The sequence below is a fragment of the Protopterus annectens genome, chromosome 12.part0, assembly GCF_019279795.1.
Source record: "Protopterus annectens isolate FY-2018-M chromosome 12.part0, PAN1.0, whole genome shotgun sequence".
NCBI classification, from domain to species: Eukaryota; Metazoa; Chordata; order Ceratodontiformes; family Protopteridae; genus Protopterus; species Protopterus annectens.
Window position 1 is genome coordinate 382,714,239 of NC_056746.1, and position 15,115 is coordinate 382,729,353.

A 15,115-nucleotide genomic window follows, 5' to 3' on the forward strand; every position below is an offset into this window, starting at 1 on the left:
CTGCATCAACTTTCATTCTGAACTATGAAACTCTAATGTTTGACATTACTGACCAACTGTAATCCTCATGAATTTACCACAGGATCAGACATTTTATGCTGAATAGGGAAAAGATAAAAGGACTCATTCTGCAAAATCAGGGATAACAGAGTGCATGATGCACAGTAGCTAGTTAAATATCAAACAGAGTACTTAGTTGTAGCTTACTCACATGAATTTCTTCTTTTGGTTTTCAGGAGCCAGTCAGTGAATTTGGGACAAGCTAAAAGTCCTGAGTTGTGCAGGAACAAGTAGGACTTCAGATGAAGTTGTTCGGAATGTTAAGTACTTAAACTTTCTTCAGACTGTAACCCTTTCTCTTCTAGCCCACAATGCATACTTACCACCAATCACTGCAGTTATGGACTAAACAATTAATTGACTTAGTTTTAGCTTCATAAATTTTGCATCCCAAAAAGATTTGAAACTGCCTGAAAATAAAACCAGAAAAGGACATTTCACTGTTGTATCAGGTATAAAATAATATCTGCGAACAGACTTGACTACCATACTAATTATATCCTTGAATTTCTGAGTCCCTTATTTTCTTTGCCAATGGTTCTAAATATGAAGCAAATAAAGTGGAGAGAGGACATCCTTGCCAGGTTCCTCTGTTCAAACAGAAGTTATCTTAGAGGAACCCACCCACTTTCATTTTTGCCTCCGATCCCTGATGCATCCTCCTAATCAACCTTATAATTTTATCAGGGAATGCAAATGCTTCTATTGCCCTGCTCAAACTCCCAGCTTATTCGTCAAATGCTTTCTCTGAGTCAAGACCCACCAACAACTGTGCCATTTTTTTTTTTTTTACATTCTGCTTCCCTCTGGATCATCAGTGTTCTGTTAATGTTGTCAAATGTTGCCTCCCCTCCACAAAACCACACTGATCCATATCTATCAGTTTTGGCACTACACTTACCGTTCTTTTAGCCATTATAAACAAACACTGTATAATCATGGTTTAGGTCTGAAATGGGCCTGTATGAAGCTGGATCTGATGGGTCTTTACCCTCTATGTATTACAGCCACCACATCTTTCTTCCAAGATGTTGGTGCTTCTCCACCTCTTAAAATACTGTTAAATAAAACCTTCCAGATCTTTATCATTTTTTCCCTCCAAGCTTCCAAACCTCCACGGGAACACCATCCGTTTCTGGGGACTTTCCTGTGGACTGGTTATACGTCACCATTTTTATCTAGTCTCCTCCTATCCTGTTAGTAATTGAGTCTCATCTACCTCTAACCTCGGCATATTTAATTCTTTCATAAACATTACCATTTGTACTTTTTCTTGATTTCCATATTTTTCTGCTTTATAAAGACTTTCATAACATTACAGAAATATGCCTAGTACCTCTACAGGACATCTTATTATAGGGCCCCTACGCTTGGCAACAAAACTTTCTACTTTCTGTTGCCTGAGTCATTGTGCTAAAGTTTTTGTGCTCTGGAGTTATCAAAAAAACAGTTGCTTAACAGCAATCTTTCTAAACTCATGCATATTATCGAGGTAATCCCTTATTTTCTGTTTAGCATTCTGCAATTGTTCCTCTTTCTGTTCTGTGAGATTTCCCCCCACTTTGCAACACTAACATTTGTCAGTCCCTCTAAGTAATTCTTGTTACTTCTTAACCATATCTCTCATTACTACCCTATTTTTAAACTCCACTTTAACTTTATCCCACTAATTAGCTGTACTTACAGAAGGTAAAAATTTCTTCTGAAATAACTTCTGAATAATTTCCACTACCCATTCCTTAAAAGCCTATCTTTTTAACAGGTGGGAAAGCGCCAATATCACATTTTTACTTCATTACCATGTGCTTTTATTTTAACTCAGCCACTGGAGATGCACAAGCCAGTGCATTTCTTTGTGCCGGTCCCAAGCCCGGGTAAATGGGGAGGGTTGCATTAGGAAGGGCATCCTGTGTAAAATTTTGCCAAATCATATATGCGGACAACAGTACAGATATACATACCGGATCAGTCGAGGCCTGGGTTAACAACGACCGCCACCAGTACTGTTGGCCAACAGGGTGCTGGCGGAAATTGGGCTACTGTGTTGGTTGAAGGAGGAGAAGAGGATGAAGGCATGCCTGAAGGCAGGTAAAGACTAGGACTGTGGTAGTGAGGTTAGGAACTTTGAATGTTGCAGTATGACTGGTATAGGGAGAGAGCTAGCTGACATGATGGACAGAAGGAAGGTTGGTATATTGTGTGTGCAAGAGACCAGATGGAAGGGGAGCAAGGCTAGGTGTATCAGAGGAGGGTTCAAATTGTTTTACCATGGTGTGGATGGGAGGAAAAATGGCGTAGGGGTTATCCTGAAGGAACAGTATGCTAAGAGTGTACTGGAGGTGAAAACAGTGTCGGATAGAGTGATGTTTATGAAGCTGGAAATTGATGGTGTAATGATGGATGTTGTTAGTGCACATGCTCCACAAGTTGGGTGTGCGACAGATGAGAAAGAAAAATTTTGGAGTGAGTTGGATGAAGTGGTGATGACTGTACCCAAGGGTGAGAGAGTGGTGACTGGAGCAGATTTCAATGGGCATGTTGGTGAAGGGAACAAAGGGGATGAGGGAGTGATGGGTAGGTATGGTGTTAAGCAAAGAAATGCAGAAGGTCAGATGGTAGTGGATTTTGCGAAAAGGATGGACATGGCTGTGGTGAATATGTATTTTAACAAGAGGGAGGAGCATACGGTGACATACAAGAGTGGAGGGAGATGCACACAGGTGGATTACATCTTATGTAGAAGGGCCAGTCTGAAGGAGACTGGAGACTGTAAAGTGGTGGCAGGGAAAAGTGTAGTTAGCTAGCATAGGATGGTGGTTTGTAGGATGACATTGGTGATCAAGAAGAGGAGGAGGAGTGTGAGGGCAGCACCAAAGATCAAATGGTGGAAACTGAAAAAGGGTAATTGTGAGGTGGAGTTCAGGGAAGAGTTAAGACAGTGACTGGGTGGCAGTGAAGAGTTAATGAACAGCTGGGCAACTACAGCAGAGCTAGTAAGGGAGATGGCTAGAAAGGTGCTTGGTGTGACATCTGAAAAGAGGAAGGAGGACAAGGAGACCTGGTGGTGGAATGAGGAATTAGAGGAGAGTATACAGAGAAAGAGGTTGGCGAAGAAGTGAGATTGTCAGAGAGATGAAGAAAGTAGACAGGAGTATAAGGAGATAGGTGCATGGCAAAGAGAGGTGGCGAAGGCTAAGGATAAGGCGTATGAAGAGTTGTATAAATGGTTGGACACCTACATTATAGCAGTTTTAGGTAAAATATAAAGACACACGAGTGTAATCCTCCTCCTTGACAATAGCCCCTTAGTACCATTATTATCTTTTTTATCCTCCTCTATCACTATTGGAGCTCCTCTTGCAATTAATATAAGTACTAAGTTTTCCTTTGTTCCAGGTATTATACTGAATAACCATCCTGAAAACCTTTAGTCATTAAATTCACATGTCAAGTCCTTCCCAAATGCGTCTCCTGTAGTATAGTTATTTGCGCTTAATATAGTTCACTAAACTTTTTTGTATATATCTGAGACCATTTACATTTAAACAGAACACAAAGTGCCATAATATTATAAAGCTATTATTTCCACCTTTTGTGTGTAACCACTTTTTTTGGTAAGCATCTAGTTCCAGCTTTTCTGTTACATGCATACACTGTTTAGCAGGATGAGCTTTTATGCAGTTCTTTCTTATCATACCCATTTCAGCCTATGTCACATCTTACAAAACTTTTTGTTTTATTGAAAACACCCCTAAAACATATTAACGTAATACTAACACACAAAACTGTGTACATCTTCAAACACTGAAGTTTTCCCCTCCTAACAGGAACAACTGTCCCAAAGTGACAGCTACATTCACAATCTTGGGTTAACCTAAAATGAAGGTTATCCACACTAAGAGGCATAGTACAGCTTTTGTTTCTACTAAGTGCTGTCTGGGTTTGTCTTATCTTTGTTGCTCTCCTAGATTGTGAAAACACTTGAATGTTTTCAGAAAACATCATCTCCTAGCCACTGAAAGAAAGTACTCCGTTTTCATTGCTCTCTATCAGACTACCTCTAGGGAGACGCAAGAACCAGATACAGAGTTGCTTCTACAAGCATTTATTTGCTACAGGAAAGCTGTATTATATTTAATGTTCTCTTTTTATTTGCTTTTTCTTAAAACTTGTTACTAAATCAAGCCCAGGGCCTTTAATCCAAATCATTCCCCTATGCAAGAAAGAGAAAAAAGCACATATTTTTTTTTTCTTGTATCATGCTCTTTTGACCAGAATTTTCCCTCTTTTCTTTTTAGGTTGCAGTGCCTACATTTTTTTAAAACTGATCAAGGAGACAGCGAGAAGAAAAAAACAGGGGCACTTGTTTACTTTAGTATCCATATTAGCCTTGAAAATAACTAAGAAAACTTTACTTTATAACATGCATATTACATAAAGCATTAGAAAAATACTACTTAAGAAATTGTTTTTTTATTTAGAGTTAACCCTCTTCCCTTAAGTGTTCTTCTAAGTATTCAAGGCATGAAGTAGGGTATATACTTTAGAGTCTCTGCAAGTAAGTCAAAAAAGTCAAAAATGTCCAGGTTTTCTTGTTTTGTCATATTTCACAAATATAATCAATGTTTTGTAATCCCACATTTGTCAATTTCCAAGCTGCTGGTTTTATTCCTATTTACCTCCATCTCCCAAATCCAGTCTGCTTCATTTCCAAACGTGTTCTCAGTTCTACTAGTCAACCCCTTGTGCTTTTTTGTCTCTCAAGCTTTTTCCATCGAAACATTGGAAAAGGTTTCACTAGCACAGTGTCTGTGGTCCAGAAGAACAAGCAGCAGAATTTCCTTTGGTTTCACAGCTCACTTCTTGTTGGACAGACTTTTGCATTTCGTCCTTAGCATGTTCTGCATCAAAAATGATTGTCCCCCCAGTAAAAAATATTCTGAAGATAGCTGGGTATACAGCAGTTTGAAACCCACACCTGCTTCTTGACATTCCCCGATTAGTGAAATAAATTTACTCTTCTGCCTGGTGTACAGTGAGTAATAATTTTCCACAAATGCTCTAATGTCTCCCACTTTTAGTACTTTGTCCTTCTGCCACAGTTTTGCCAGAAGGAACTCCCTCTGCTGGTAGGATTGCATCTTTATTATTAAAGATCTAGGCTGCTTTCTCATGGCCAGGTTTGGAGCTTACACAGGATGTACCCTTTCAATTAACATCTCTGTTGTGGAATTCCAGTCCAGTTGCTTATTTATCCTTTTATAAAATTAGCACAGTATGTTCCCTCCAGCTTCTCTGGTACAACAGAAAATCTCAGATTCTCCCTACATGTTCTTTCCTCTAATTCTATTTTTTTTTTTAAACAGTCTCGTATTCAACCAGCCTTTTCATTTCGACCTCTGATTTCTGCAGCCTTATCACCTCATCTGAATATGTGTTTAAAGCTTCTTCCATTTTTTTCCAGCCTTTTGTTGTTTGAATTGATATACTGCATCAGTGTTTCATTTATTTTAATCAAGTCTGAGTACATGTGACTTATTTTCTCCTCTAGGTTACGGGAAGTCATGTCTTACACCAAAGCTGAAGCTTGCACTGCTTTTTGCTGAACAGCTTCAGAATTCTTCCCAGTGTTTTTCCTCACCTTCTGCGACTGACTTTCTTTCAGGTTCTCTGAATTTCCTTTTTGCAGACATCAAGACAGTGCACTTACTAGCCATTTACTGAAATCTACCCAAAAATGCCAGTTTATGGGCTCTTTCTTCTGAGTTTTTGTGTTCACACTGGGAACTATGAAATTAAGCGGTTACTCAGTGTGCAGCCATCTTGGAAATCCCAGAGGAAAATGATCTTAATCCTATACACAGAATGTAAAAATGATTACCTCCGGCTTGCTGACAAACCACAGTGCTTGTAACACTGTCTCACTGGATTGGTATGTCCCAGGGGAGCAATCAGCAACAACTATATGGACAGATGAACTGTCCTCATCACTAAAATGTAGGTACATACATAGGCTTTCTAAGTAGGCCAAGTACCTGGAAATGGCAGAAGACGGGAATGAAAGATTACCTAGTAGCAGGTTGGAGACAGCCATCATAGTACACTCTTTCTGAAAGTCTATAAAAACTTGATTACAGCCCTTAGAGCATACTTATCCTGTGGTAAAGTGCATTTTCAGGTCCATCACAGACCATTTAGTGCACTCTTTCTGAAAGTCTATAAAAACTTGATTACAACCCTTAGAGCATACTTATCCTGTGGTAAAGTGCATTTTCAGGTCCATCACAGACCATTCACATTTTCTCTCTGGCATGAGGCTAAGAAGTTGCTATCTGTCTCAAGTATGAGATCTTAGATGGGTGATAACAGAAGTAGCAGGAACGAAGTGAAAAACTGACAAATGTGAAACCTGAAAGTTTTCTATGATCAACAATTCCTGATAAGTCCAACTGTCTTGGAAACAGCTGCGAATGTCACTTGCTGAGATGAAATTGTACATCACTCCTCAAAGTTCAGTGATCCTCAAGAACTAAATGGTCAGAAGCAGATAATCTGTTTTGCTCATGAAACTGTTTCAGGAGTTGCCTGCAAGAGTCAGTCATTAAAACAAGGAGACACTCTGCCCTCTACAACCTTAGGTATAAAGCTGTGATTAACATGTATTTGCTGAATACTCCTGGGGTGGTAGCCCAAAGCAAAAAGTGCAAAACTGATATCAACTGGTTCCTATCAAAAAATTCAGGAACCTTGAGTGTTTGCAATCCTCACATGCAGGGAAACATCTTGGGAGACTGAAACATATATACAGACTCCTCTAAAAAAAGCAGGAGGGACTATCTGAAATTCCCTCCCCTGTGGCACAACACCCATACATTTTGAATGCTATTGCAGCAATGATACTTGCACATTGAGCATCACCACTGGTTAAAACGGAAGGAAGAAAAACTCAGATTTAGAAAAATGGAAGAAGTGGACAGGGGAAGAGTAAAAAACTGCAACACACATCTGCTTTGATTTCAGAAGAACAAGGAATGGGTGGGGCAAATCCACTCAGTAAAACGACAGAGATAATTGTGGTGTGGGGTAACCACATCCTTTCACAGATGAAATGGCCCTGAAAAGTACACCAGAAAGGTTTAAAAAGTGGCAAATGGAATTAGGGGACTACTGAGATTAACATCCAATCATTATTTAGGAGAACTAAACATAATAGCAACACAAAGTAACCACTGTAAGAACTCATGGAATTAAGGTAAAGTGCCAGAAGATGCAGTGCCCCTTTATGACGATGGGAACAAAACAGAAGTTAGAAACTACAGATAGTTTGCCACTGTGACCTCACCTGTTAGGGATATCATTAAAATCATTCTTGAAGGAAAGAAAAGTATATTATATGGAAGCAAATGATGCAAGAGAATTCATGAGGTATGTTAGTCAGATTACAGCAGCCAAATCTAATGCAGTTAAATCCATATTTGCAAGAAAAGAAGGCATAGTTATTTTCTTTATTACTTAATTTCTCTGACTTGATAACAGACGCACTGCATCATAAAGGGGCTGTAATTGTAGCCCATTAACATTTTATTTCAGCAGAAAATTGGATACGGCATCACAGTAGATTTGTGTGTTTTACTGTTGGGGTAGTCCACGTGGGCTGTGCAGGACCCCTTAATAGCAGAGGCCCAGGGAGGATTGCTTAACAAAATTATACATTCCAGCTATACAAAGAAAAAATGTAGACAATACAGAAAAGTACAATACAGGGAAAACATGAAGAAAACATTTAAAAAGGTATCCCTTAAGTACTTAAAAACAAATGTACAACATCACAATTGTACTATAATTGTGCTGACATTCAAGTGCCTGGTCTAGAAAGGAAAGGGAAAGCTCGAGAACTAACAAATGTACAACATCACAATTATAATTGTGCTGACATTCAAGTGCCTGGTCTAGAAAGGAAAGGGAAAGCTCGAGAACTAACAAATGTACAACATCACAATTATACTATAATTGTGCTGACATTCAAGTGCCTGGTCTAGAAAGGAAAGGGAAAGCTCGAGAACTCAGATCAAACATCTGACATTCTGTGGCAGAAATTGCAAGAGTTGGCACTGATACAACAGTCTGATGAAAATCTTGTGAAGGCTTTAATACCAAAAATAAAGAAGTCCAAGAATGCATGTGATATTCTCAAGGGAATCACAATAAAGGGCGAGTTGGTGATAGGGTGGGGGAAATCTAAGCTTTGGACAATCAGGATTGCTAGCTTATTAAACAGGCAGAAGGGATGTGGCAAAGAAGATGTACCCATTAAAATCAATTTCCACATTTCATTACGAAGTTACATTTCTTCAGATTTCCTTTCTTCACTTTAAAGTACACCTCCAAATGAGGGCAACCTCACATTATGTGCAACTCTGCATTATATATATATTACCACTTTAACCACTGGTCATAACATATCACTCTAAGTATAATTTAGAGCAGTTACTTGACTGCTGATTAACTTGTAAGATACACTCTGCATTTCTGAAAGCATCATCATTACACAGACCTTAGTATTATCTAGAGGGTCTGTTGTCTCCTTTCTTTCTTTTTTTTTAATCACATTGTTTTCTGTCCCACTAGAAAGCCTTAAAGGCTGGAAAATATCTCTGGGAGCCAGGAAGGTGAAGATCTGTTGTATAGTATAACAGATTACACAAGCAGATTCTTAACTCCCCCCAAACCTTACCAGCAATCCACAGCTACTTAGTTTCATGTGCTACTTTAAGAGGCACTGCTGACCTGCCAAGAGCTACAAACATCTGGATTAAAACAAAGCGCTTCAAATGTTGCTCCCATTCTATTTACCCAAGTCTGAGTTCCATGAAATCCCCAGCCAAACTGACTTAATGATTTCACTTAAGCAGATCAATGTTTTAGGTCACTCTCAAAGTACAGTATATACTCAAGAGTTAGGGGGTTGGTAGAATGGTTAGTGTTTACCTCACAGTAGCAAGGCACAAGATTTGATTCTCACCTTTGAAAGGGAAGTTAGCTAGGTTTAAAACGGCCCAGAACGGCAGCAAGCTTAGTGCTTAACCAAGAACCAAAACTGCACAAGGTTCTTGCTGATCCTACAGAGGCCTGTCTCAGCTTTAGGACTTAAAACATAATATGTTTATAGGGGAAGGGTTGCCATTGCTGGTTATGGTCTTTATTTTACACATACCAAGTACAAGATGCGATTCTGACTGGCTTGTAATAGTTTGCAGACTGACAACCTACGATTTACCTATGAAATCTTACCCTATTTACTACAGTAATACAATGCAATTTAAAAATTATTCAGCTAAGCAATGTGTGCTCCCTGCAAATACAGTGTAGAAGTAAACTGACTGTATGCTACTTTGCTGATGATAATGCTGGTTTCTTCTGTTGCAAGGATGGTCTCTAATTAATGTGGGCAAAAAGAACTATGAGATCAGAGCAGGAGGCAGTGGTCCTAATTGCAGGCAAGTTAATAAGGACAGAACTGCAGCAGTAATTACCCATTCCTGCAGCATAACAGTGAAGCTGCTTTCCTGTAATGTTACTCTTCAAACAAGTTTCTACTTACTCTATTAACAGTTCAAATTAATGTTAAAAGACTGTACAACCATGGAGAAATATTAAGGGAAGTTATCAAAACACTAGATTACACATACAAGAAAAAACAAAAAAATGCTGAGCTGCTAATAAAAATATATATTTTTCTGGAAAACAGACTTATCAAAAAAAAAAATCTATCATGACAAATAGCTATGGTACCCAGTAGCAGTCACAGCTGTCTGTTTAGTGTATGGAAACTGCTGCCTACTCAAATATTGCTGTTCCACCCTGTCCATCCTGCAAATATATGTTCATACAAACACATGAAACCATGCGTACAATTCTCTGTGCATGTATGTGTCTGGAGCAGTCTTCAGCATTGCGATAAAATTTCAACAGTCAACTTTAATGATGAAGACTGATGTGAAGTATTGAGTGGTTAATTGGGGGAAATAGCAATTACAGTTTAACTTTCAAAAGCAACTGAAATGTACAAGGCAGCAGTTTGCGACTGGGATGGGAGGACAGCCCTAACTAGTCATGAACAGACTTTAGGGTGCTGCTGGGAGTCCAAAATAAACTAAAGGATATATGCAGGAGTACATACAAACAGCAGAAGCAGCTGACTTTCAGAATTTTTATAAATGATGGAACACACCAAGTACATAGACTCATGGTGTGTGCAGGATTTGAAGTGGCTACTCTGTACCTGGAAAACTGCACGAGGGCATTTAGATTAGAGCAGACAGTTTCTGCCGTGTTAACACTAGCAAAGAAGGGGTGCAAGGGAAAGAAACAAGGACATGGGAGGAAAGACTTAAGAGTTTGTAAGATGGAAAGGGCTATAAAAATGAAGTGTCAAAATATATACAAAGATGAGAGTCCAAAAGCATGGAAAACAAAAGAAGGTAAGCTCAGATATGCTTTCAGTCAGACTATGTTTACTGTGCTTCGATGTACAACTTTACAAAGAACTGAACCAGATCAAGCACTAATGTACACAAGTAAAAATTCTCATTTCAACAGCAGTGTACACCAGGATGCCAGACTCAGATGGTATTTTACTTGTAAGTAAAGCAAAATATTTGTAACAAAGTTAATACACACTTGAGACTTAGAAATAAAATCCAAGTGGCACAAAACTGTTGTACTATAATCTCAAAATGTCCTTCCAAAACTTCTACTTATTTTGCAAAGCAGTTGTTGTATAGTTAAAACTTAAGACTTTTCTAAATGTAGACATTACCAACAGCTTGTACTTTGGTAAACATGCAGGGAGGGAGACAGCTATTACTACATAATAAGCAAAAAAAAAAAAAACTGCTACAAACCTTGGTAGCCTCTTTAATCTCCTTAGTTTTGGTAGTGTCCTTTTTTGGGCTTAATGGTGCAGTTTTCATACAACGGGATGGTTTGGCAGCAGGAGTGCTGCTTACAAAAGTAGTAGGTGATAATGCTGATGAGGCAACAGCGTCATGAAGAAAGATACGTTCACTCCTTCGCCGAGTCCACAAATCGTCATCACTTGCCTCTTGCCCAAATTCAAAGCCAAATTCTTTTGGAGATTTTGGTTTCTTCATTTTTTTCCCTTTCTCTGTCATTTTAACCTTTTCAGTACTTAGAGGTTCAGCTGATGTGGGAACAGTATTTGCAGCCTCCTGATGTGTCTTCTTGGCAAGAAGTAAAGGAGTAGTTGATTTTTTCTTGATTTTTACATCACTCTCAGAGTCTGTGTACTCAAACTCAGTCCCTAGATGACACCACAGGGAAAAAAATACAGTAAACTAAAAACAATATTAGTTACTAGATATTAAAAACACATTATTTGTAAAGATGGCTCACAGTTCACTTTTTCCTCTTTTAAACCAAAACTATTTCTAAATGAGCCCATGAGAAGTAAAACTTAACGGAGACAGAGAAGTACCCAGCCAGTTGGATACTGACTGTTCTGTAGCCAAACTCCAGCTAGTAATACAGTGGATCATCAGGAAAAAGAAGGAACTACCACATACTAAATCTGGTGAAGACAGCAGGGGCTCAATATGTTAAAAAAATCACAATTATATGAAATAGAGCAAGTCAAGTATTAACACTGTATTGTTACTTTGGAGAGAAACCATATATATTCTGATTATTTTAAACATGCCTGTTTATACAGCACAGCCTAACAACAAGTTCAAGATAACATGGCACACCAGGTGTCTGGAAATCCCCATAAACACTCTTTCCTCTTCAAGGCCTGTTACTTTCTGATATGGCTACATTTCAGAGAACATCATTTTTTCTAGCATTTAACTTTAACTGTGCCACTCTCCTGTTGCCAATGCTCTGCAGAAGTCACTTTACTGGTAGGGCCGGTCAGGATAATGCAAACTCACAAAAAGATACCCCTTTGGGTAAATGTTGCCTGCTTTAAAAATCATCCCACTGTCTCTTCAAATTATAGCTTTCTTAATTTTAGAATTTAAAGCAGGAATATATCTTTCATCCATGTAAGCAGATACGGAATAAACTATTTGGGACAATCCCTACTATTAAGCAAAGTTAGAGAACAAAAAGGTGTGTGTTTAAAACAAACAAAAAGAAAGTATTGATTAACATTCATTTTCAAAGTACTTCTTGATGGCAAAATGCAGCAAAACAGAAAGAATAAAAAAACAGTAAAAAAAAAAAAAAAAAAGAACCCTAGCAGTGTCAAAACACAATTATACTCAGTTTTATATGTGCTGACTGTTCAAGCATCACAGTTTATCCTAAAAACTTATCTGGGTAGGTTCAAACATGCATCAGGAAAAGAGTAGAGCTGAAAATGAATTTCTATACCACTTTGTACTCATTTATAAATATAAAACTGCAAATGTCACTGTTAATTATAAATTAAAGCAAATCTTTAGAAAAGTTGAAAAAATAAACTTATGGTCTGTGACAAAGAAACTTTCCATAGACAAGTAATCAAATCAATTATTTGCTGTGAGGGTTGTAAATGTTGGGGAAGTCTACTGATTGGGTACTGTCTTCTCGACAAGATCTGCAGGAGTTTCAGAACTGCCACCATTATCACTACCAGCCTAATAAGTTGACTTAATGGCCTTCCCATTATCCAAAAAGTCTCAACATTTTTTGTTAAGGGAAGATATTAAAATAAGGACCATAGCTACAGAGGAATAAAGCCCCAACCATAAATGAGTTCAGCGGGTGGCTCAGGAGTCAAACAGGCTAATTGGGGAACACAGAATGAGAAGGCACAGCCTGCCCACCTCATTCTGAGATAAGGACTGAGCAGTACAAACTTGGAGTGAGAACTTTGTAAAATCCCTGGTGGAGAATGGAGATCACTAGACGCTCTATGCTATAAAGAGGGCAAGCCATTACGGGAATGCCTCTTGCAGCAGAAGACTTGCCCCTCACTCCCACTGCATGCCACCTTTAGGGACATAGGAGACACAAGGAGTTGGAACAGTTAAGAAAAAAAAAACTCTACACTCCCAAAACAAACAGTACCACTGCCATTAATCAACCCTTTCTCTCTAAACAGCAGTAGGTGTCTTGCTTCAGGGGAAATGAATAGGCTGATTGGTCAAGCACAAGAAAGATGGTCGCCTAAGAGTGAGAGCAAAATAAACATGCATGCATAATTTTTCTATTTATCCATTCGATCATTCTTTGTTGACAAGGTTAGAACCACTAAGCTAGTGGTCTCTTCAGGGAAGACCCAATTTATACAGTTAGGGTAATTTGGCCAGGGCATAGGGGAACTGCTACTTTTTTTCATAGGTGTACTGGGATTGTTAATGTTCACATCAGCAACCACCAACTCGAGCAAATAGGACCTTTTAAATGTCCCATTTGTAGAACACACTTAGGAGTGCAGCCTCCCTCCATATGCTGCACTGCACTGTCAGCAATCCATCTACCTGATGTTGGAAAAGAACCCATAGTCTTCTGCACAAAAGGCAAGTGTGCTGTGTGTTTTGCCACTGACACAAAGACCAGCTCAGGATTTACAGCATGAGAACCCGAACAACTTGTGCGTTTCAACTTTCTTACATCATGTGGGTGTTTCGTTAACGTACGTACTCTAAAATCCTTTCATCCAAAAAGGTTTATCTCTCACACATGCAATGACAAATTTTGAGGGTTGAACAGTACTGCTTATTTAAAAAAAAAAAAAAAAAAAAAAAAAAAGCTTGGTTTTGGTTTTTCCACTCCACCACAAAATTAACTATGACATACAATATGTATCCACATCGGAATAAGCCTTGCATAGCTGTTTTAGCTTTTACTTGCTAAACAAACAAAACTAAATTACATGAATGGGCACAGCAGGGCTCTCGCATAACCCAGGGATGCCTGGCTCTTTCCCAAAAGGAACAAAAGGGGCTGATTTGGTGTGGGTAGAATTGACAAAACAGTTTACGGAAAGTGAGGTGGGGGGACCACCTCTAACCAAATCCTGATTAAAAAAATGTGGAAAAGAGCACACATGGGAGAGAGGTATGTGACAGATTTAAGAAGAGTTACTGGTACCTCAAGTTTACTCTGGTGGTACTGCAAGGTCACAACATTTAAAATCAGCAAGTTGAAAGCATAAGGTATTTTGGACTGGTTAGATTTACCACAGTAATTTTCCTCTGGCACACAAAGAATATTTAGTGAGATACTGAGTTAAAATGCAATGCTAACAAACATGCAAAAGCACTATTCCAATTAATGTGGTACCTTGGTAAGGCATGCATGTTTGGGAACTTGCCATCTCTCAATCAATTACCGGTGACTCAATTCCAAAAAAGAGACTGAGTTTTTTTTCACACAATGCTGATCTTGGCTTGGGGCATGCAAGAAGTACAGTGCTTAAATTGTGATCTTACTCCAATAGCTATGCAACTGTAAACCTATTAAAACTTACTCTGAAATATCTTTTGTGCATTCCTCAAAATCTGGAGACTTAGGTGCAGAATTTCAAAGTCCGAGGCTGACTTCACATAACTTCAATTCTCATTTACTGATTAGGTAAAAGCAACCTTCCATAGTCTTGGGGGTGGAGGGGCAGCACTTGTGTACCGTGTCAATGTGTAACTTTTTTTTTTTTATACATAGAATGTGTAGCAAATGTTGTCTTTGTCCTTCATCAACGTATGCAGCTTCAAATTCAAACAGATCTGACTTTGGCCACTCTCAAACTTTGGATTTAAGGCTCAGGCTTCTCCCCTTATCCGTAACTTCACTCCTAGGACTGAATTAGTTCAGATTTCGTTTGCCACTTGAACAGTATAGACACGGATCTCTTGGGTCAGTGCTGCTGGATGAATTTTTTGGCACAGTCAAGTGTGTTTAGATTCATAACTTAACTTTTGTGTTTTTTCCCCTACTAGTTTTTTTTTGCCATCACCTTCCTTCCTCCCCTACAAAAAAAAAGCACTTCTGCCATACATTGTAAAGGGCTAATGTTTCCTCACATTCCCTTGTCTGTCATTTAGCTGTT

The 15,115-nt window shown here is 38.7% G+C and overlaps 1 protein-coding gene across 1 annotated transcript in view; it reads right to left on the reverse strand.

Annotated features, from left to right (window-relative positions):
* Positions 1-15,115, reverse strand: part of TNRC18 (trinucleotide repeat containing 18) — a 725,141-nt gene that overhangs the window by 243,430 nt on the left and 466,596 nt on the right. The window contains exon 17 of the mRNA XM_044088920.1: positions 10,965-11,383. Within this exon, the coding sequence (XP_043944855.1) occupies positions 10,965-11,383 (419 nt within the window). The remainder of the gene's footprint in view (positions 1-10,964; positions 11,384-15,115) is intronic.